This window comes from Harpia harpyja, chromosome 21, assembly GCF_026419915.1.
Source record: "Harpia harpyja isolate bHarHar1 chromosome 21, bHarHar1 primary haplotype, whole genome shotgun sequence".
Lineage (NCBI taxonomy): Eukaryota > Metazoa > Chordata > Aves > Accipitriformes > Accipitridae > Harpia > Harpia harpyja.
Window position 1 is genome coordinate 9394101 of NC_068960.1, and position 24179 is coordinate 9418279.

The 24179-nt window shown below is 41.0% G+C and overlaps 1 protein-coding gene across 1 annotated transcript; it reads left to right on the forward strand.

The window, feature by feature from the left end:
• The first annotated feature begins 8995 nt into the window (after positions 1-8995).
• PDILT (protein disulfide isomerase like, testis expressed) lies at positions 8996-22793 on the forward strand. Its single transcript, XM_052773415.1, is given in 7 exon segments — positions 8996-9008; positions 10022-10228; positions 13155-13285; positions 17486-17644; positions 18621-18818; positions 20124-20244; positions 21618-22793. Coding segments are annotated over 7 exon segments (1119 nt in total). The 3' UTR covers positions 21908-22793.
• The last annotated feature ends 1386 nt before the right edge of the window (positions 22794-24179 follow it).

Consider the following 24179-nt stretch of genomic DNA (forward strand, 5'->3'; position numbering starts at 1 on the left):
CAGTAGTCCTTGTTTATTTTGTTTATTTCCATGTATCTACTTCTGACTATAACTACAGTAATTTATTCCTTTTTGGGGTGGTTAAATACCGGTCTGCTACGTAAGACAGATACTGTGAGTGAGATGGGTCCTGACACACAGTGCTGAGTTGGCATTCTCTGCATCCACCGCCTAATTTTGCGAGTATGTGTTTCACAGAAGTGATGGAGGAAACTCTAGGTATTTAAAAAAAAAAAAAGTCAGAGAGGGCTTTTGTCCCTCTTACACTTTCATCAGTGCTTTGTATGAGGTTTTTGCCAGATGGCACCTCTTCTCTGTGAGGATTTGGGCTTCAGGGAATGTCTTTTACAACATTTCAGTGTCTGTAATTGCATTATATTGGACTTTTCCCTGAAATTAGCACTTGATTAGGTGGAGGCTGGTTTGTGTTTTTTCTATCAGGTTCATGTTCATTCCTCACGGGGAGGAAACTAGTGGGGACTTTTGAGTAACTAACTTTGTTAGAAGGTCTGGCCATTTGAGCCTTACAGAAAGTAAATCACAAAAGCAAAAGCCAAAAGGTATATCCTTGTGATGTTACCCATCTGAAAGTTCAGATACTGCATAATTTCCCACTCCACAAACAGGGAACTGTGTTTCCTAGCAGCTTGCTAGTAGCAGAAACTTCAATCTGCGTAAGACGGCAAAAGCTTTGTCTGTGTTGCTTGGGCTTGACCTTGCTTCACTGTGCCATACTCACTGAGCTCAGTCACACGTCCACTTAGCCTTAAATTATACAAACACCTTGCAACTAGCGCTCCTTTGGAGGCAGGCATTAGAGACAGGCACAAGGCTGAAAACCCCAATCTATTCCATATTTGGAAAGGATATTTGAAATTAAGGCAATATCTTAACTTTGCAGAAGTGCACGTAATTTGTCCTTTTGCCTCACTACCAAACCTGGGTGATGATGATGACGATGATGATAGTAAGTAGCAGCAGTAGTTAGTAATGGAGGTCAATCTGAAAAGAAAACACTTCTATTTTTCCAACAACAAAACTTAAATACACTAATAGATTAATGAAACTAAAAATACGTTTGATCATACCAAACATTTCGTTAATCCTGAAACAATGTTATGAAACATTAAATATTTTTAAAACTTTCAGAACAATCACGTTAGAAATTTCTTTATAACTTAATATTTAAGACTTCTAAATGCTTTTGAAAGTGTTGAAATTTAGTAAGATTTTATTTTTTAATTGTGGAGGGTCTAAAGCTATTTGCCAAATTCAGTCTGCAGTTGTGAACTGTTTTGATCCCTCTGAAGACACATTATTTTGGTGAAAAAATAATTTATCAGAACCACCTTAGTCAAGCTTTATTCTCAGCTTTGTAAGAGCTGATTCAAAGCACAGAACCTAAATGTCCAGGTCAGAGAAGAGTTTGCAGCCAAACCTCCTTAGTACTGGCAGAGCTGATCAACAATGAGATATTGCAACGCACTTCAGGATTTCAACCTAATACCGAATAGAAAGATGACATGAAAAGTTTCATGAAGAGCCAACCGATGAAGAAAGAATTGTTCAGAATACAGGAGCCCAGGGACTTGGGCACTCAAAGGATGTGGGAGATCTAAATGAGGATTTCTTCCCCCTACTTCAGAGCAGAGTCTTGGACCTCTCTCTCTGATATCCCACCACCCTCACAACTGGCTTTCTTCAGAAGGGAAGGACAAACACACTCTTCCATTCCATGCTGCATCTTCCAAAAAAGTCAGAGATTAAACACTGCTCCCCAACCACACATTGCTCCAGTGGTCCTCACTGCCTTCTGGTTTGGATTCAAGGTCACCATGTCTATCTGAAGGGCTTACTGAAAACTCATGGATTGCCTTTCCCCCACAAACAATAAAGACACCTACAGTCCCTGCAGAGAATTATGGAATCTCTCACAAGAGGGATGAGCTCCACAGCCCAGATACATTATCTGGAAATCACTGGCATCAATCTCAATAGCTCCCTTTGGAGACATGCCACTAAATAGCCTCTGGGGCAACGAAAAACTATCCTGCAGCCAGGCACTGCCCTGGGATGTAGGAAACCTGACTCCACAATGCTGAACCAGGAGATAGCCAGGAGAAATGCAGAACAAAGGCAAGACCTGAGAGCTTTCTCTTCTCGATCCATTCTCAATCAGAGAGACACAGTCAGAGAATGGGAAGGAATCCCATGCTTCCCAGAAAGTAGGAATGTTCTGATGCTGTACAAACATGAGGAAAAGTCTGAGCTCCAAACTTTGATTCATCACTCTAGGATCTGCCTTAGGCCTATGTATTATGAGAAAACTCTTAACGCTTTCCCTGTTGCACACCAGTCCCACAATATTTATCAGGAGACACCCATTTTGATGTCTTCTGCCCAGTGACTCCCAAGTCCTCCTGATGCCCTTCAGTTCCACCCTCACAGTGTTCCAGGTCTGCCTTCTTTCAGGCAAGGTTTACTACAAAAACGTATGCTGGTTTTCCACCAAGCAGTATCAGGCTACCCTCAGGAGCCGAGCAAAGTACACAGGGCAAGTACCCAGCGTGGAAACAAAGTAATGACGCAGAAATCTGGCACTCTCCTGCCCTCATCCCAGCTGCGTTGTGCAACAAGAAAGTAGCTGAAGGGGCAGCATAAAGAGGGTGAGGAAGGACACCAGAACAGAGGTTCCGGCTTGTTTTTGGGAAGGCACAGAGAACAATGTCTGAAAACAATGCAAGCAGCACACAGCAATGTGCCTACTCTATCGTGGACACAAGCCCTGCTGCCTGCCCAGCTGAGTTACGTGCCCTGCATGGGCTAGGAGCTCCTAATCTCAACGCTCAATTTAAAGTGCTTTTCTGCTGCAGTCTGTGGCATCTCCCCATCCATGTTAAACTGATCTAAGTATCACACAAATGCCTATTAGCACAGGGAATATAGAGCACTTGCCACCAGCAGAAGGTAGATCTTACATCAGTGTTGCTTGCGTGGGAGAGTTTTACTGTTTACACTATAAATTAGCTGAATGTAAGTCCCTATGTTGACTTTCATTGCAGAATATTGTTGCTTTTAAAAAAAGAACCCAAAACCAAAAATCCCAAGCACTCTAACAAATACCCTCATCACCCAGAGAATAAACTTTGTTACACTTATAAGCACAAACACCAAAAGCAATGCTGCACACCACTGCAAACTAACCAGTTAAAGTCATGTATTAGCTTACTCTAGTTTTCGCAGGGACAGCAACTGTCTGAACACAGTGAAGCATACCTCCTATTTCATTTCTCTTCAAAAGCCTTTCATAAACCTTTCTAATTTTCTGTCATCAGAATGGTTTTCACAGGACTTTGCAACTTCTCCATGCAAGAATAGTCCTCACATCCCCCAAACAGTACAGTGAATACCATTCATGTTTAAGGCTTTCCCAGGCCAGAGAGGCAGAAATAGCCTACAATATGCTGCAGCCCAGAGGTAAAATACAGCGCATCAGCCCACATCAGCAACTGACCATACTGTGACTGAGAGGAGACATACTAAATTTACCCAAATATCCACTTCTTTGCAGAAACAGTGTATTAAACTGTTCTTCATTTTCACTGGCAATATAATGGGTTTAAACACAGCAGACACCGTAGGCGGCAATAAAGATGACCATTTATCTGGAAGGCTAATGATGCACTGGAAGATCATGCCTAGGGTGGCTCTGGTATCTCCATTCATGGCAATATTTAAAGCCACATTAGTCAAATAGCTGTCAAGATTGGTTTAGATATGGTTTAACTTGCCTTTAGGACACACCAACGACATCTCCAAGTCCCTTAGAGCTCTAGTTCTGTAAGCCTTTAACTTGGCTAGTGGCATATTTTGGGAAACACAAAATGGGTGCAGAGCACATGCTAACACCACTTGCTCCCCCATATCAGAAGAATTCAGGAAAAGGCCCACACCCCAGTGAATGTTTGACTCCCCACATCTCTGAGAATGCCTGCTCCTGTCCTTTCCAGTGAAAAGTTTTCGATTCCTAGATAAACATGGGGATAACCTAAGGACAAGCACACAAGCAGTGCAGACCTTGCACTGCTGCTTTGTGTGCTAAGTGCACTCTCATTTATGAAAAAGTGATGTTTACCTTTTCTAGCAGAACATTTGTATATCCAGTGAAGTACCAGGTCAGCCGTAGAATTCCTGCAGCCTGACTGACAATCTATGCTGAGATAATGACATTTAATAGGCAAGATAAGGCTTACTCTTGAAGACAAACACCTTAAGGCACAAAAGCTGAAGGTAATGTTACTGAAAAAAACAAGAAATTGCTGTCTATGTACATATATAGTTTATAAAAAGGGAGATTTCTAGAAAGTGGGGGGGGTATGACGGATCTTAAATCAATGTCCTGCTTATGTCCCCTCCCAAGACCTTGCCCAGCCCCTGCCTGCCGTTGAGGGGGGCAAAAATGTTGGAGAGACAGCCTTGATGCTGTGCCAGCACTGCTCAGCAGTAGCCAAAACACTGGTGTGTTATCAACACCTTTCTAACCACCAATGCAGAGCACAGCACTACGAGGGCTGCTATGAGGAGAATTAACTCCATCTCAGCCAGACCCAATACAATCAGTTACGTAGATCAGATGGTCAGCTCACTTATAAAGCCAACATCCAAAGCATACTAACTCCTGTGCTAAGAACTGATTTCGGCATACAGGGGTCTCCTCACCACAGGAGGTGAATGCAAACAGTTCAAAACTACCCAGAATAGCTATTTCTTACAACTAAGCTTCCTACAGGAACCTAGTGCAATGTGAAAGATAGTGGAACGTCAGTGCCTCATTCCTGTAGGCTTCACCAGAAATCTGTGTGTCTTTTAGGATTAAATCTTCTGAAGAGTCACTTAAATTGTTTGCAAACTATGCATATAAAAATGAGCAGGACAGTGGAAACACATGTTCAGACAGGTACACGAGTTACTAGATGATACTCTAGCTGGCTGCTGCACAAACTTACTGATTAGCATGGGTCCCTTATGTAGGTGTTTCTTACACATGCTTATTTTATTGAACGCTTTGAATAAGGATCCAAACTGCAGAATAATCCTCAAGGATCCAAACTGTACAATAATCCTCAATGTTTGCATAGCAGAACATCTCTAGTGAACCGCAAACATCAGTTTAAAAGTACAGAGGTCAGCACAGGAGGTTATGGGCTGTACAAGAGAACGGGAGAATTCAATGTCACACAAGAAAAGTTTGCAACTGCAGCAAGATTAACATCCTTCCACTGTGATATGTTAAACATGAATCCATCCTTCATCTCAAGAGTCTTCTACAGAGAAAATTATATATCTGTAGTGAAACCGTAAAAGCAGCCTATGCAGAAGATGAAAAGTGGGACTGCTAAAATGACTTTCTGACCATGCCAGAAACTAACAGCTAGGAAATCAGTATTTAGCATGACAACAGGCATATTCACAAGGTCTGCAGCAATCACTAGACCATCAACGAATGAAACTGGAGGCCTGCACAATTAAATTGGAGGCCGCCAGCAATTAGCTAAAGGAGGAACTCATCATGCTTTCATGTATACTCAACTTCAAGATTGCTTTAGGATCATTAAACACATTTATTTATGAGCAAAATTTTTCTCTGCCCACATTTCAATATATTTTAGTTCAGTAAGCTGCATTATGAAAAAAAAGTAGCAGCTTACTGAGGTTACTGATGTGCTCAAGAGAAAGAGTCTCTCAAAGTACAAGATTTCTGGTGCTCTTCCCACTTTTGCCATATCCATTTGGTGTGGCTTTGGGAAAAATATACTCTAACTCTCTAAGATAGAGATGATGAGACATAATGATACCCACCTTGTTCTTGATCCTTACGCAGTCATGCTGTAAATTCTTCAGAAGGGTAGGACTGGTTTCTCACAAAATGTTTTACATTGCCTAGAACAAGACTGCTAGCGGCTCGAGCTGTAAAAATCAGCATTTTTGACAGTCTGATTTAAAATCTGTATTCCCTTTCAGTTTGTCAGGCATCGCTTTCAATGTACACATGATTTCACGTTAACCTAGTTCGCTGGCTGCCCATGGAAAACAAATCTAATAAAATTTGAGTTGCTGATATATGAGACAGGTAAGATATAAAAATGCATTTAAATCCTCAAATACATAGACTTTATTATAGCTCATAAAATGGAAAATGTGGCAATCCTCCCACAACCAACACTCTTCCTTTGGGGAATGAGGGTGTGCATAAGATTTGCTCTACATGACCTTTAGAGGGAGGCATTCTTACATCAGTTCCTAAAATAAGGGAAGCTTTAGTCATCAGGGAAGGTGCTGAAAAACACAATGTTGTTCTTCAATGTGGGGCCTTCTCCTCACAAAGACAAAATGCCAATACTGTCTGAGCGAAGTGGCTGCAGAAATGGTGCTACAGTTTCCTCCCACAAGTGACTGAAAAAGGTGACTGTTTGCAGTTCAATTGTTATCAAAAAGAAAAGGAAGAGTAGAAATTCAAGAGGACACCACACAGGTGCTTTTAACTCCTAGCTCTGTGGCCCTTTTTAATTCTTCCCACATCTGAGCCAAAGAGCTTGAGTTGTTCTCAGATGCTGGATAATTTATTTTCAGGATATTCTGTACCCATGATCAAATAGTGGCAATCTGTTAAGATGCTCCTTTGGAGGTTCACATCTGTTTTGAAAAGGACACCTCACAAAACAGCAATGACACAGCGTGGGAGGTAATTCAGTGTTACTTCCAAAAGACAGGTCAAAAACACTATCTAGGAAAAAAATTTTAAAACCTCAACAAAGCCTTAAATTAGCCTTTTTACTTACAACACAACTAAAACTACTGATAACGAAGACATTCTCCCGTTGTTAATACAATGCTGCTCCCGAGTTGATGGCCTCTGAAGGGCCTCTCGCTTCTGGCAGCTGTGGCACTGCACACTGGTTTGCACAGGCATATAAACCTGTGTAATCCCACCACCCACGCATGTCTTCCCTAGTGACCTTGTCACCAACTCTGTTACCTCTCATCTGTGTCTGCCCTTGTACCCTGCTGGCGCTCAGCTCTCCTAGAGTCTGGCGCCTGTGATGCTGTGTTAGCCTCAGCAGCTGCTTCCTCACCCCAATGCCTGAAGCGATTGGTGTCAATAAAAATCTAAAACAGAGGAAGCGAAACAAAACTCAAGAAAAGGCTCCAAATAAAAGGAGTGATGATTTCCTGCCACACTTAAGTGACTTGAAAAATAAAGCACCTGGGAGGCAAACAGAGAATGAGTGGAATGAAAAGGGATTGATAGAAAGCTGAAGAGGAGTCTAATCACTCAGGCAAGCAGGGGAACGGTGCATGATGGATGTTTCCACATGCTTTCTGGGTAGTCAAGGAAACAGTTTCTATCTGTCTGATGAAGAAGGTTGTTCACTCACTGAACTTCAGTCTCACAGTTACCAGGTGAGTGGTACTCAGATTTCTCCTGGTCTCTGAGTGCAGTGATTACTTTTTATGGGATGGAATCATGCACTTTTCCCAGCTCCAGCCAGGAGCTACTAACTCTACCAGCTCTCATTATCTAAGCATGCTAGTTACATTACTAGTTACCTGCAACTCTGCCTATTCAGGTCATTCAGTGATAAGAGATCATTCTTAAAATATCTGTTTGGAATTGAAATATTTCAGAGAAAAATGGATCCTAAAACTCCCCAGACAATCTACATACGTGTCTAATGTCCATAAAGCTTATTATTCCCTGTATATTTGGGAAGCCCCTAAGTGGCTTCAGCTTCTGTGTCTGGACTTCACCAACAATTTCTTCTGCCCCTTCCCAAGACAGTCCCATTTCACTATGCAATAAGCATTGGATCTTCCAAATTCCCAGCTGTGGTAAAACAGCTGTGCAACCTTAGCTTATTAAGAAAAAGTCATTATATTGAAATTGCCTCTGGTGTAAAACATTGCCTTGGAATTAGCTAGAAGGTGCTAGATCCTTAATTGCTATGTGGCTTCCTGGTCCTTATTCAACAGCACTCTGTCCAGAGCTTTTCCTCTTGGAAAGCCCAATAACTTGGTCGGTCTAACTGTTCCAGGCTAACCCTGCCACATGCAGTCATTGTGTATCAGCGCTCTTAAATTGCATAGCAAGTACCCCATGTTTTATTTAAAAGTTCACCTATCTTTGCAATCATTTTAAGCAAAGATATTTCATAAAGGCTCGACACATGGTGTCCCTAGAAGCAGCAGTATTTTTAGAGGGTAGACATGCTATTTCTTATGTTGACAGGTCAGAACTTCTAATAGGTATCGTGGTTTTCTGCAGTTACCTCTAGAGCATATCAAGATACAACTGGAGATACTACTCCATTTTTTTTTGTGCTAGGAGATAACACATTACAAACTTGTTGGGGAAAAGGTTCGTAAGACCATTTTTATGACTTGGAAAAAGGAAATTGAAGTTAGGATAAAATCTCTTTGAAAATCTCTCTGTAAAATCAAAATTAATTTATTTCATGAAACAGTAATTTTACAGGCAATTAGAACACAATTTGCTTTGGATTGATGCCTTAAGGCTCATTTACTTTATTTAGAGAAGCACCTTCTATTCATCACCATGGTATCTGAGTGCCCCCTGAATAGACACTAAGTTTTGTTTTACTAACAAGAACCCCCTTTGGCATATTAGCAGCTGGAGCAGCTGTCCCAGTGCCAGGGTTTCTGTGAGGCTAAGCCAAGATGGGTTTATATGTGACAGAATTTGGAAGGGCCTATCGCGTTAACATTTTGAGAAAATAACATTATTTAATGCTACTCTTCACACTCCTTGCTGTAGCAGTTAGGTGGAAGAAAATGATTGATGGCTGGGATTCAGAGCAAGGACCATGATGAATAATGCAAGAAATGCAACTTGGCACTGAGTTAGGTTAGTGGTTTTATCTTTCATTTATTAAAACTCATACAGAAATGTTCATTCACTTTTTGGTTATGTTGGGCAATGTCTACACCAGGTAGGCTGTAGAGAAGTGCATTTGTAACTTTGTTGAAGAACAAAAAGAAAGTTACTTTGTTAGATTTATGCTCTGGGGCAGGTGTGTGTGCTTGTGTAAGTATACATACACACCCACAAGAACACACATAAATGTATCAAACCAAGATTAACTGGCTGTTTTACGTATGTTCTTATTTGAAAAGTATATTGATGAAACTAAAAATTTTCTGTGCAAAATGTAAAGAGAAAGGTTTTGCTCTTTATAATAAAAGAAATTTAACAAGATAGGGTATCTCAATTTTAGCAAAAGAAAGTCAAATTCATTTTCTTTTCAACCCAAGTTGCAAAATTGTAAAGCTCCAAGCCTTTACCTCTTACCTGACTTCGAATACAGAGCAGCCAACGTGTGACTAGTTTGTTTCTCTTGTCCTTTTTTCATGTTAATATAACTTACACCTCCAAGGCCCAGGCTAGGACAGCCCTTCTCCTTCCTCCAAACACACAACTGCCATTTGTGCTAGAGAAGGGCTGGCAGACAGCACGGTATGCAGAAATACATCACCAGTCTCTAGGAGACCATACTCTGCTGCTCTCCTTCCCTCCTCTTTATCTCATCTGGAAAAGTAGTTTCTGGATTACAAAGGTCTGCCTCAGTGAAGTGCTTACAAAAATGATATCTTACCAAAGAGTCCTAATCTGAGTAATATCTAACTCTACCCATGACCTCCCTTTGACTCATACCCAGCATAGTCAGTCAGCCAATCTACTTTTCAATTCCATGTTGTTTCTTTCCAACAGAAGACTACTGCAATCTTACCAGTTGTTCACTGTGACTAGTCCAAGGACACGTGGAGTGGTGAACAATCAGCATCGATACAAAGAAGTAAAAAGTAAAGATAATTTCTCATTTATTTCTGAGTCATAAAAGACCTTATTCAACCCTTCCAGCTACTACCTGACACAACCACCTCCACTAGAAAGCTTCACGCTGCAGCCTATGTAAACCATTTGCTTTTGGTTGACCCTTTCCAGATGTTTCTTTATCTCAACCATCTCAGAACCTGTCTGAAGAATTTGCTGAGGCTGCACGACAGCTTAAAAAAGAAGCTCCAAGAATCCAGTTTGGCAAAATTGATGTCACACACTAACATGATTTGAGAAAAGAATTTAATATTCGAGAGTTTCCCACTGTGAAATCTTTCGTGGATAGCAGCAGGGGAGATCCCATAGACTGCAAAGGTAAACTGTCTTATGCACTGATATGTAATGACAGGATATACCTATCTATTATGCTGCTAAGAAAAATATAGATGCTCGGAAAAAGAATATGCAAGGTAGCGAACTGGTTTTGCCCATGGTTTTAAATATACAATTATCTCTGTACCAATACAAGAACTTGGATTTTTATTAATCTTCCAAGTGTATAACTGAATATGCTTCTCTATGTTTAGTTCACACAGCCAAATTAATTGCTGACCTAACTCCACCAAGCACAGAGAATCACCCCAACAAGATGACTTACTCCCATTTACTACAATAAACATAAATACAGTTACATCAAACAAGAATTTGGTCCCAAACCTGCTCCATTTGCACTTCTAGTTCACTGCAATTCCCATGGGCAGTGTGCCTACAGAAGGAGGCTGGAGCAATACTCTGTGCATCTAACAATGAATTGTGAAATCACTAGGTTCCTTAATATACAGGTATACTTCCTAAGCCCAGGAAAAGAATTTTGCAATTTAGCCATCAGAGGGAGCTCATATGTGGCTCAGAAAAACTATGGAATAGTTTGACATCTTTTACGGAAAGTTATTAAGCAAAGACAACAATATTGGAACAGGACTGACCTGAGCAGTCCTGGGAAATCCAGGCCTTATTAGAGTTTTTCTTTAACTGAAAGTATATACAAGAAAGGTATTTAATTTTTTTTGCCTAAAATGAACTTTTACAGAGTTGACAAAAACTGCATGACTTAGCCAAGCATCTGTTAGTGTACTCTGAGCAGATACAGTTGAGTCACAAGTTTCACACAACCAACAAAATAAAGGATCCTAAAGTTTGCCTCCTGAGCCTGTGTACAGCCCAGTGCTCTGATTCCTTAACTGCTGAGCCCCCTGTGGCTGCTGCTGCTGCAAGCTGATCTTCAGTATTTTTAGTAACTTGCTCCTCCTTGCTATTGAATTTCTTACCAAGTTCCCACCATCTAGGCTTATGCGAACAGCAGCTTCTGCACAAATACCACTGAAAGCGTGATTTGCCATACTTAACTTTTATTAGAGGTGCTGATACATGAGAGCAAAAGAACCTACCTTCAGTCTCTGATTAAATCTATAGCATTGACAAGAAACCCTTTTTTAAACCGGTAAACCTATTTGACAGGTATGCTTGCGAGAACCAGTGAATACAGCGTATCACAACACAGCACACACATAGTTACCCTTCAGCAGAGAGCTGCTATTTAAGACACACTAGCAAGACGCAAGAAGTCAGGAAACTGGCTTCTGCTCTGTGATTTGTACAAGATAGTATCAACCATTCAAAGCACATGTACCACCAATGATGACTTAAATTACATTTTGTTGACTGGTAAATGCTTATGTACAAAAACTAGTAAAATCTCACCTACTGTGTATGACTTTTAAACCATTGAGAACTGGCAACTGAAAATGCATCGTGACCATCCAGTGACTTCTCATACAGAACTTGGTATATAATTCATACCACAAAAGAAACTGCAGACCTCACTTAAATCAAGAAATTAACTCAAGTATTTTATAGAAGAGGGAATTTTTGAATGGTTGTCCTGGCAACAGACATAGCATGAAAGCCAAATCCTAGGCCAAGGCCAACTCCAAGGCCAGAATTTGGCCAGTGGAAACAAGCTACACAGGCTGTTTAAAGCAACCCAATAGAAAGATTAACCACATGAAAAACATGCTGAGGGGTTATATTGCTGACATAAGCTGCAAGACCTCAATTCGACATTTAGACAGCAGAAGTCAAGCATTATGTGGCCACTAGATACTGCTCTGTGCTTTGCTCTGCAGCCTATACACTCCAGAGCAGATCCCTGCCTGCTTCACCTTAAAAAAATAGTATTTTAAGCTAGTTGCAGTGCAGCCTGCTGCAAAATGACTTGATGGCAGTAAAATGGTCTGACTCAATTTTGATCTTGTCATATTGCTAAAATGCGCAGTACCAGGACTTGCAACTTTGATAATCTACTTGTACTGTACATCTTGACTCTAGCACTTCACAGCATACAGACTTTTTCATATATAATTTTCATTAACCCTTTGCTGGACTCTTGCTCTGGTCCAACAAGGATGTCATACAGAGATGAAACAGCTACTTTACAGCTAAGATTTTCATCTCCTGAGCCTCAATTTGTGTCTCCAATTCCTCTGAAAACATGATAGCTAGAAAAAATATTTTTTAAAGAGACTCAATATTCCTAAAACTCCTGAAAGCTTGAAGAGAATTTACCAAATAAACAGACTGACTGTAATCTCAGTTAAAATGGTAGCAGTAATTTGGAACCCAAAACATGGAACAATCCAGAATTAAAGGACAACTTTGACACTTCAGCTTTGTTTCTTATGTCCAAACTCAACAGTGAAGCCGCAGCACCACAGAGGAATTTTAACATGTCTCTGTGTCTATCAGATCCCTTCTGCAGCACCAAAGGAACAATTTTGACACTTAATTTAATTGAACAGACAGTTCAATAAAATCTGCAATTGGTTTGAAGTCATTTTGGATTAAACCTCAGGTCGATAGCTCCTTATAGCTTACTGTGATTTTGGGACACATGAAATGTTGCAGGACAGGTTTTCTACTTGTCTGAATTTCCTCATCTCTGTTCTCCATATGTGATTAAGCAGTTAATTGGACATAAAGCCATTTGCAGAGGTCCCAGAAAACACAGTACTGATCCACCATTGATCTTCTAGAGTCAGCAATAGTTTAAATGATGACTAGAACCTGAGGTTGAATTTGGATGCCCCAAGCCCATTTTGAATTAGCTTTGACCTCAGTCCTAAGGAGCCCAAGTCCATTTGTATTCAACATTCTTCTGCACCTCCACTGCCTCTATCCTGATTACACAGAAATTTCTGTCATTCATTTTGATGGTCATCTTAATGCTCTTTTCCTTCCACAGGAGTCAGACAGGCCTCAGCCTTTATTACATGGGTGAAAAGAAGAACAGGACCTAGCACTGTTTTAATCAACTCTACTGATCAGGCTGAAGCCATCATAAATGCTGATGATTTGGCAGTGATTGGCTTTAAGGCAATTCACTGGAAAACTCAAAAGGCTGGTTTCTGTTCCAAAAGTTCCAACTTTAGGATATAGTGCTTGCTATCACCACCAAATCCCACACATCCAAAAGACCTAGAACTTGCCTGAAAAGCCCAGGCCCTCTGTTTTCTCTGCATTTTTTAAAGATTTAATTGTTTCTATCTACTTTTTCACACTTCTAGATAAGCAACCCAGGCAGAGATAAGAACATCTCACACGACACCACTTTTCCTGAATAGGTACCCAAGCACAGAGACCTACCACTCTGAGAGCAGCTTCTGAAAGCATGATGCTACAGCAGTGTTTGCACAGCCCTCGTCACAGCAGACTTTCCTGTATCCTCAGAGAAAGGGCTTCTGCCAAACCATCCCAAATTTGGTGGCTGGTGGGAAGAGGGCAGAACTATTGACCTACCTATCCTTACTTGACGACATCATTTTCTTTGGAGAGAATTAACCCATTGCTGGTGTGGGTTGTACTGCTATTGGAGTCTTCAAATGCAAAAAGTTGTAATCCCTGCCCAGAGTTGTAACTGATCTAAAAATCTAGGGTTACCTTATCACTGCACTTCTATTCAAACATGGTGTAAAATCATAGACATAAATAGTTGCTGGCTTTTCTGGTGAAGGAATGTTCCCTTCCTGCTTAAGCCCATAAAAAGGCAGTAAATATTGTCTAATATACTGGAGTGCCTTTTCTTCATGTTTCCATTTGATGATTTAAACAACTTCAGTGAAACTCAGGGGGGCAGAGCACAGTTCCATGAATATCACGCTAAGTGTGGTTTTTAGCTCCTGCCAGCTAAGAAATCTGCATGGATAGGAAGTCATAAAATATTATACTGTTTATGATCCAACTCATGTAGTCCTTTCTCAAGCAAATTCCTACTAGTTTCCAGAGCAGAATAAGGTTCTTAGGATTTGGGGCTGAATGATAGAGAACAATAGGCGAATAGTGCAAAATAACTTTTAGCTGTCAAGGCATGCAATCAGAAGTCAGTAAAATAGGCATATTTTTTCCTGCTTTTTCAATGTGTCCTTGAAATCTTTAATATCTGAAACATTCAGTCAAGGATTTTCTCTGACTAAAGAGACTTTTATTCTGGTATCTCTCTGCCCAGTTAAAAGCACAGTGTCTGGACTCATCCCTGAACTGATAAGGTCCCAAATGTGCTGGCTACAGTGGATACTCCAGGTTTTATGGATGTGGAAAACTGGATTCATTACCAAAATGCCCCATAGTGACAGAGTTGGTCAACACATATAGCATAATAGGACAAACTGTGAAAATGCTGAGAGTGCCCAGAATTTTGCTTTGCAGCAATCTGCTTGCAGCCATTTATGAAGGAAGGCAGTTTTCCAGTGCTGGGCCAGATTGAGAAGCCCTTGCTATCACAGTTATGCTGGAGAGTTGCCTGAACCACACTGATAGCAGATATTCCCTGCAGATATGTTTGGACTTTGTGATTTCACTCGGGGGCTGAAATGACAACAGATGAGCACGAGCTAGGGCATGTCAGAAATTTAATGGGTGGAAGCCAACAAAATAGTGTCCAAGTAAATAAAGAGCTGTATTTGGCCTTCTATTAGTCACAGATTGCTCACAAATGTGAGTGCCAGGATGTGTTGGGAGGTCTCAGCATATAAATTACCATTCATCTAGCATGAAATAATTGTCTGATTAAATCGAATCTGGACGCACTGTTGCCTTTCATCATGCTTATTTACTATTAGTTTGAGGGTGGACAGCACAGTGACTATTTGACAGATGTAGGAGTCAAGGTCCCTGCCTTGAAGAGCACTCAGTCAAAGCACCAAACACATCAGTCAGGTCCTCTTGCAAGCAGAGAGCCCTCCTCTCTAATCCATCACATGCTGCCGGCTGCGCAGATGAGCTGCGGCAGGGGAGCAGCTGTTGGCATGATCCTTCCCCATCTGCAGAAGTCTTTGCAGAGTGTGGAAATGCCAGGGGAGTGCAGGGCAGATGAGATTAGCGCAGGAAGGACATAGAGGACCATGTACCATCCATACTGACCCAGGCCAGCTGACACTAGCTGGAAAGGTGAATGCACTAGCGGTGTCACAGCACTCCTAGGATCTCCCCTATTGTGAAGATCTCCCCTTGAAGGTAATCATGGCAAACTATACCCACTTTACAGTTACACTCTCCTCTCTACCTCACAAGACTTTAGGGGCCTGCCTCACCTGTAGCTCTCACTCCTACACATCCTAGCAGGATACAGGACACAGTCTTAATAAATACTCTTTCTGGGACTAGGAACTTCACAATGACAGTGTGCAACAGCAAGGGATGTGCCAGAGATGCCTTTCAGGATGACAGCCAGCAAGGACATCCATGCTAACTATGGCATCCAAAAGAACACTCTTGTTGTGTTTAAGAAGGCAGGAGTACAAAAGCCTAGCAGGCAAAGGGCAGTGAGCTGCACTAGCAGCTTTGGGCTATGGAAAGGCAGTTTGGGGATTTTTCAGGTTAAGTAATTTCCTAGTTGAAATTCAAACAGCTTAACACAAAAAATATCACATTTACAGACAAGAGAGACAAGTAGGAGGCAAACAGCAACCTTTGGACAACTGATATTTTCAATCTGGCTGCCTACATTCAGGGTCCTAATTTATACTTCAGGATCTGGATAAAATAGCTTTATTTTCCAACCCATGTTCTAATCAACATGTGCTGTCAGGTTCAGTGAGTTTTGCAGATGTTCACTTCTCTCTCTTTGCATTGTTTTTGGCCAGGAATCTTCTTTTCTTCCAATCCACAACAGAAGAAGTGGCCAACAACAAGAACAAAACTACACAGAAGTAGCACTAATATTTAGGCTATGAAGTAGTCAGACCAAGGACGTCCTGAGTGAGCGTGTCACAGATAGTGTGTATAGGTATAGAAAAGATCTTTCAGTATGCTAAGATTACTGAGCAAGTTAAAACTGTCAGTTGTACCTTGAATTTTAGCTATAATCTTGTTCTGTAATCTAGCTGTGACATTTATTTTACAAGTTACGGAATTTCAGCTACTGAGGATCGTAAAACAGCAAAGCTGAGAACAACATTTTGGAGTAAAGACAGTCTCTTTGTTCCTATAGTTGACAAGGCCAACAACCTCACAAACTTCACTAGTTGTCCAAGGGAAAACCTGTGCATAATGGAGTGCTTGAAGATGGCAGACAGAACAAACTAGATCTAATGAGGCTAATCAAAACCTTCACCTTGGATTTGATCACTGAATATAATCTTGAGGTATGCCTATTTCACTGTATTAGCAAATGCCACAGGAGAAAGACAGGAACCCATGCAGAAAGAGACCTAGGGAGCTATTCTGCTTTGTTTCCTTGTTTGACTAGGCCTGCCCTAAACACATCTAGAAACATCAGCAGAACCCAACAGGCAGCTCTTGGTCTAATCCAGGCCAAAGGAGGCTTCCCTCTGGCAAGAGGTTTCTTAGGAGACAGGGATCAGCTGGCCAAACAGTGAACCTGCCTGAACACGCAAACACCGTTCTCCTGTGGAGCCAACACAAAGGCCTGGGCTGCTTCTGCAGCAACTAGGTGGGGTGGGAGGTTGGAAGGTCAGTCCCTAATCCTGGCTCCAACCCCTCTACTCCCATGCAGCAACTGGGTCCTCTGGGCCAAGACAAGGAAGAAAGAAACCAGCAATAATTGTTGCTAGTGCAGGTAGGAAGGGAAAGACATGGAAACACCTGCTTGCCTGGGGGACACCTCATTGCTGCTGATCATGGGGTGGCATGAGAAAAAGGATAGCTCTGTGCAGGGAAGATGTAAGCTGCTGATACCACCCCGAAGTGAAGGAAGTACCCCAACCAGGTCTAGCTCCTGCAGCTGCTGCAGTTGGGCCTCCCTGGGTAACACCACCTTCTACTTTCAGCACATCTTCAGCATTAATTCTTCAGTGTGTGTAATACAGGAGGTCAGACAAGAGGATCGCGACAGTCCCTTCTGACTAAAAACCTATGAATAAAGATGAGGTTTTTCCTGGAACAGAGAAAACATTCAGCTGCTGCTGATTCTTCTTACTTTATCTTTAAAACAATGAAAAAAATCCAACAGTTATGGAAATGATTGGGAACTGAGTCTTAAAAAGTAAAATTTGCAATAGCAGAACTGAATGATACTGTGATACACTGAGCGTTTGATTCACTGTTCTGCTTACAAAGAGTGGAACAGATGTTGAGTCTTTTGTTTCCCCGACATCTGTGAAGATTTTTGATGTCCCTGTTGAAAATCACATCCTGCTGTTCACCCCAGCGAACTCGGAGACATTCAATGTGATTTATGAAAACTACAAGTCTGCTGCTGCGGAATTTAGAGGAAAGGTTTGTAATGCTGAGTCCGTGCTTTGCAAATACGAATGCCAGAAGATCAACGGGAAAAACACTCACCAATGTTACTGGTAAAAGTACACTGCTGTCAGTCCATCTTCTAAGTCTACCAAACAATTTAAAAACAGTTTTGGTAACTGTTCTTTGAATTTGTTAAGGACACAAGCTGAAAAATAAACTTCACTTGAAATTGAGTCTTTAAAACACAAAGATCACACAAACTAACACTAATTCCAGCTGCTCCAGATAAAACTGTTTCTGATTTTACATGTGACTTTCTAAAAGCAACTTCCAACCAAAAATAGTTTTAGCAAGGTTCTAGCAATTTCTGCCACCAGCAGGAAATGCCATGAGGATCTCAGAGTATTGCCTGAACCAAGAGCTGGAACCAGCTACAAAACCCGAGAAATATTGCAAGGCATCTGCATAGCCTTACTTGCAGCACATGTGTTTGCATGTATATAAACAGGTATAGGCAGCCATATACAAAAGTATTTCAGTTTGCCCTTGTCAGTCACTATGGTGCTACTCCTGCTCTAAGTCCATGAGACACTGAAGAATGGAAAGTCATCGTGTAATAACATATCACACATTAGTATTGGTAAAGACATATGGATTATAGGTGTTTCAGCTATTTCGTCCTGTTAAGATTTATTAGGAAGAACAATAAGAGCTTTGAGGGGTAATTTAGAGGTGTTAGTGAAACAGGTGATAGCAAACCACTGTGACAGGACAGAGGGAAAAGCTCCATTCTTTTTAGCTGCTTTAGCATTTCTTATTAACTAGGATCAAGGTACGATAAAGTCCACAGAGCTGCTGGTTGTTGGACTGAGACCAAAAAAAGGTTCTACGCAATCCCTTGCATTTAAGGTTAGATCCTAACCCACTGCCAAGCTCCATGGTCTGTTTCTCTAAAATGGCTAAACCAAAGCTGGAAGACTCAACCACATGCATGACTCTCTATTCCCAGATAACGTTTGTCTTGGTCGATACTAATGAAACAAGGAATAGATGAGGTTTTGAGTATTTTCGCATCAGGGAGGTTGATGTTCCTGCTACGAGAATCCTAAATCTGACAAGCGATGCAAAGTACAAAATGCCTGCAGATGAGGTGACTGTGGAGAATCTAAAAGAATTTTGCCAGAGCTACCTAAATGGAAAAGCAAAGGTATGTCCATTACTAATGAGATGCCCCTCTACTACACCAGCTAAAACACTAACAAATTTGCAAAACATCCTTTTTTAATTATAACAGTGTGCTGTTCCAATCATCAGTTTATTAATTTACTCTCGCTCTAATGCATTCATCTACAGTTGTTGACAGAGCATTCCTCTGTATTTAACAACTGAGGTGGACTACAAATTTCTCCAGTCCTCCTATGCAAAAACTGGATAAATCATTTATGGCCCAATATTTCAGTTACTTCAGCTGATGTATTTTAATGGCTTAAAAACTCCCTATACCTCAATCTTTCCAATACTATAATGGAGATGTTTCACTCCCTTAGTTGGGAGAGATGCAAACAATGATTGCAATGGATTTTGAGGTTACAGAAAAGTCCAGTAAATAGAAAATTGACAGCTTCAGAGTGGAGTAAGATTTGGTATTTGTTGTTTAGCAGAGTGAATTTTCACAGGGGAGATCACTCCCAATGGTAAATACAGTATTTGTTGTCATAATGAGGCACCATCCTCCACACTCACGTGAAAAATACATTAAAGTGTTTTGCTTATTCAGTGCTCTTCAGGGTGACTTACTTGTTTCCATCACAAGGAGAAAAGATGAAGTAGTCAGTCTGACAGCAGGCAGAATTTATAGAGATCCAAGTAGTAGATCCTGATTTCAATGTTGGAGGGGGGCAGAAGGACAGAAGAGGTGGAGATGTTGCCTCTTCTCCACCAAGATCTGCTTGAGTGGCACACTCCCACCAGGGAACAGCTTCCATGGGGAATGTGTGCTTTTCTACGACTACACTGTGGTGTAAAAGAAAAGAAATTACCAGCTAATATACTGTAAATTGTAGGAGTCACGTGGGGACTGTGACTGGTGGTGAAGGCAGAGATTTAAGCAGCAACACACACTTTCTTGTGTGTTTTATATCACTTCTGAGAGCCCAACATAGGTAAGATTTTCAGTAGTCTACCTTCTGAACATTGGGCAACAAGAATTCAGGATAATGAATGCAAATGTGTTCCAAAGGGTCATTTTCAGACAATCTACTATGGAGTCTGTATTCAAGAGAGGGACAAGTAATTCCGACTACCAATGACGCAAGACCCCAGCTCCCCGCTGAAGGGAGAGAAGGTGGTAGCACAGGAAGGCTGGCTAGGCTATAGAGATATAAAAAATAACACACAGTAATAGTGCACATTACGTAGAGAAATGTCCCATCGGTCTCACATTAACTTGAGCTGGAGTACAGTTTCTCAATGCTCTCTGCACTTTCACAACAGTGTTTCTGTTTCTGCTTAGCTACATGTCTCTAGTGAAGAAATTCCAGAGGACTGGGACAAGATGCCTGCTAAAGTGCTTGTTGGGAAGAATTTCAACAGGATTGTCTTCAATAAGATCATAACTGTGTTTGTTATGTTTTGTAAGTGTTATTGTTGTATTCAGGTTTTAAATTGCTTTAACATCATCAATTGGAAGTGAAAAACAAAAGCTCATGCTTACATACCAAACTGATCTTTGCACTTTACAGAAGCCAAGCTTAATGAACTTTTGTTGTCTGATGAAAGCATTGAATAAAAATGTGTCATATCTATGGAAACACTGTGATACCTTTGCCGACTTAGGGTTGCACTGAATAACACTGATCCCTTAAGTAAATATTTGTCAAGGTTGTATCAAACAAATCTCAGTGTTGAAATGACACTAGAACGTCGTGTTGTACAATGGAACATTAGAGACTGCTGTACAGTATGAGTCAGGCTGTCTTCCAAGGACAGAGGGAGAGTTAAGTGAGGTTGTCTGGTTGTAATGCTCTAGGATTAAATCCCAGAGAGGAGTTGTGGTTTAGCAAATTGTAACTCCTTTTTTTCTCCTTTGTCTGCAAGGGAAGTGGTTTTCCTGCTTGACTCTTCCCAGCATGAAACCACAGCCCTATCCCTGTACCAGCTAGCAGGCATTAGTTTGTGCCGTAGTTACTTCAGTAGAGCAAACATGCAGCATTAACATAAATATAGACAACTAGCTGTACTGCCCTGAATTCCAGAAATTCTTAAAGGTAGTACAGTCCTGCAATCCTCCTTGTTGGCTGCAGCCATTTCATTCTCACAAGTCATTTTTACATTTCCGTACCATGATCAAACTGATCTAAGCAGGAATTGAACCAAGTCCTCTTGAAATGAAAGGCTGGTAAATGGGATGTAGTGTATTCAGGAAAGTGCCCCAGAAATTTCAGTTCCATCTAAACTGAATATGAGCATTGCTCTCATGACTGAAGTATTACAACCGTGTTGTACGCTATTTAAGGGGATACTGGGTTCTCAGCAGTTTGCCTTTTTGCTAACCTGCATGAGCACAGCGCTCAAGAGTTAAAACACCACCATACCTCAAACTCCTCCTTTTAGTGTAAATATAGCATAGTTTATGAAAACAGTTAATTTTAGTATGCAGAAAGCATTTTGTGCTTCTGGCAAGTATTTCACCATGGGAATGATGCAAGACTTACTTGGGTTGCATTGGTTATCTGGCATGCCTCTCCAGCAAAGTCACATGACAAGTGATGTGTGTTTGTTATAGTCATAAAAGGCTAAACAGAGCTAAAGCAGCACTGCTATCACAAATGCATTAGTGAATAGCTAGTTATTGCTACATGAAACCTCATTAAATTCAAGTAGAGACTGACCACAACTGAAATCCAAAACCCTGGTAACTTTAAGGGCTAAATGGGTCCCAGTGATTGCACCAGCACATGCTCTTCTGCCAGACTGTATCCTTCTACTTTTATTTTTAAATTTGCAGAAGGCCCTTGGTCCTATGACTGCAGAAAACTCCTGCCAATCTGGGATAAGCTAGGAGACCAATATGAAAATCACAAAGACATAATCATTGCAAAGACAGATGTCAGAGCAAACAACATCCTGTCCATTGGATTAGAACACTATCCATTCTTCAGACTCTTTCCTGCTGGACCAGATTACCAGGTGAGAAGCTGTTGGGGAAGAATGTACAGACACAGCTGCACACCGAGGGGGGATATGTGTGTGTGTTTGCATGCACGTGCATGTCACAGTGAGAAAGGAGTCCTTTAAGCAAGAAAACTTTGGTCCTTATCCACTCAACACTGGATTCATTGCTGTCAAGAATCCAAATTAGAGGAGAAACCCTTCTATCATCTTCTCCTATGTGTGAGGCTGTGGCAAGAGCCAATGTATCATTTACCGACTCAGACCTACAAGTCATTACAGCCTTACGTTCTGCTGTTTAACAGCCTCCAATCTGCCTGTTGGGTTCTAGCAACAGTCTCAACTCAGAGTGAACTCACAGATACCTCCTAATCATTGCAGTGCCTTTTTAGTTCAAACCAGGACAAGAGACGTACCGTCACAGAACTACCCTGTGCCAGTTGTTTCTGGAGCAGCTATGACTACAGCCTCTAAAATGCTGGTATTACTCTTGTTACATCCTCTACATTTTCACAAAACCCAAATCCCAAAATTTCACTGTATACACTTATGCCAGTAATTTTACTTAATTCCAGTACCACAGCCTCAATTGGGAATAAATACTTGTTGTCAAGACCAATGATCTTTACAATATGTTACCTAATGCATCAGCTGTGTTACACAATAATCAGAAAATGCTGCTGAAAGGAGGCAAAGAAAAATATTAAATAGTTACATTCCTCCATCTACACAGATAATCTAATTAAAAAGAAAGTATCTCTGAAGAAAAAAAATTAAATTCCAAGATACTGTTGTAATTAAGACATTACTAAGCTTTTCATTTTTCTTCTTAGACCTAAACTTAAATTAAATTCTAAGACATTTGCCCATGTCCTCATTTAATCTTTGAGGGAGAGATTTTCCTCCTGGATGTGCATGCACAGCTTCTAATGAATTGAACTGCAGTCTTGCACACTCGCACCGTGTTTAGTCTTTATGCAGAAAAGCAGAAACCCATTAAATGCTCATAATAAATGTCAGTTTGTCAAAAAATATCAGTAACAACTTTCATTAACTATTAAGGGATTGTTTCATACTTAAAAATACCCCCAAATTAAAGAGTATTTGAAATCTCAACTTCTTCCTTGTGCACCGTGTTTTTATACTAGTTCCCTCAACTTCAGAGATTTTAACTTGTACTTGACTACCAGTGCAGGTGTCCTGTAGATGTCTGCAGTCTTGCAGACCCAAGTGTTCTGGCCTTCTTTCTTATGGCACTGTATGAACAGCTGGCCACAGACATCTTTACTCACTACAGACAATCGTAAATGATCTGAGACACACTCAAGGTGTTAATACACAGTCAGTGCAACAGCTCTCAGTCATTTCCTACCCAACCAGCAGTTATACCGGTTATTCTCCCACATATACTTGTCTTTCTTTTTCTAGAAGTTAAAGTCAGAGCACAGGATACAAATGTAGTATCCCAACGTGCCAAGGCTCAGAGTATCTACTGTGTTTTTCACTGTGTAGGCACTGCCCTAAAATTATGATCCCTACTCCCTTATTCTGGCCATGAAAAGACTAACAGAAGGGGCTTGGAGCCAAAGAGAAACTAGTATGTTCAGAGTGAAGAAAAAGAGGAACAGGAAATATATATGGTCCAACAACAACACCTGATGCAACCTTGATTTCACACAGACATCTTTTCTAGCCTTCAGTATTTTGCTACTGTTAAGAAACATGGGCTTTCCAATTACCTCTACCGATCCTTCACATTAAGGACTAAGGATGAATTGAATGCTAGCGCAGAAGCAGTAGGAACTCTAAAGATGAAATAATTATCACAAGATTCTAGAAAGTACATCAAAACGCATGTAAAAAAGTCTGAACCTGCTCCTGATAAACCAAGCGAAATGTGGCTAACATAACACGACCCAAAGCTGTTTTCTAGAACTGGGTTATCACGTTCTCTGGCCACCACAAACACCCTTACACCTCCTTAAATGCAAAGCCATGGGCAGAATACATTACTATGCGGTCCCTTCCAAGCACTCTCACCTGATGAGATCATATTAGATACCACCCTCTTCCAAACAGAAGTATCTGTTAGGTCTCCAGGCTATGAACTGTCGTCTTAGCAGTGGACTGTCACTCTTCAGTGAACCTGTTTAAGAACAGGTTCAGCTTTTCCTGAAGTTAATGACAAGTTACCCTCTTACTTTCAGTGGATGCAAAATTAGATGCATGACAACATTTTTAAATCAGGAGCCACTGCAGGTTAGCTGGAGTTAAGTGGAGTTGGATGAGCTAAGAGACCTAGATCTATAGCTGGGCATTTAAGCATGTGCCCAGTTTTCCAAATCACCGAGTGTTTCTATGATGGGGAACAGTTATAGCCAGAGCTGAAGGAACAAGA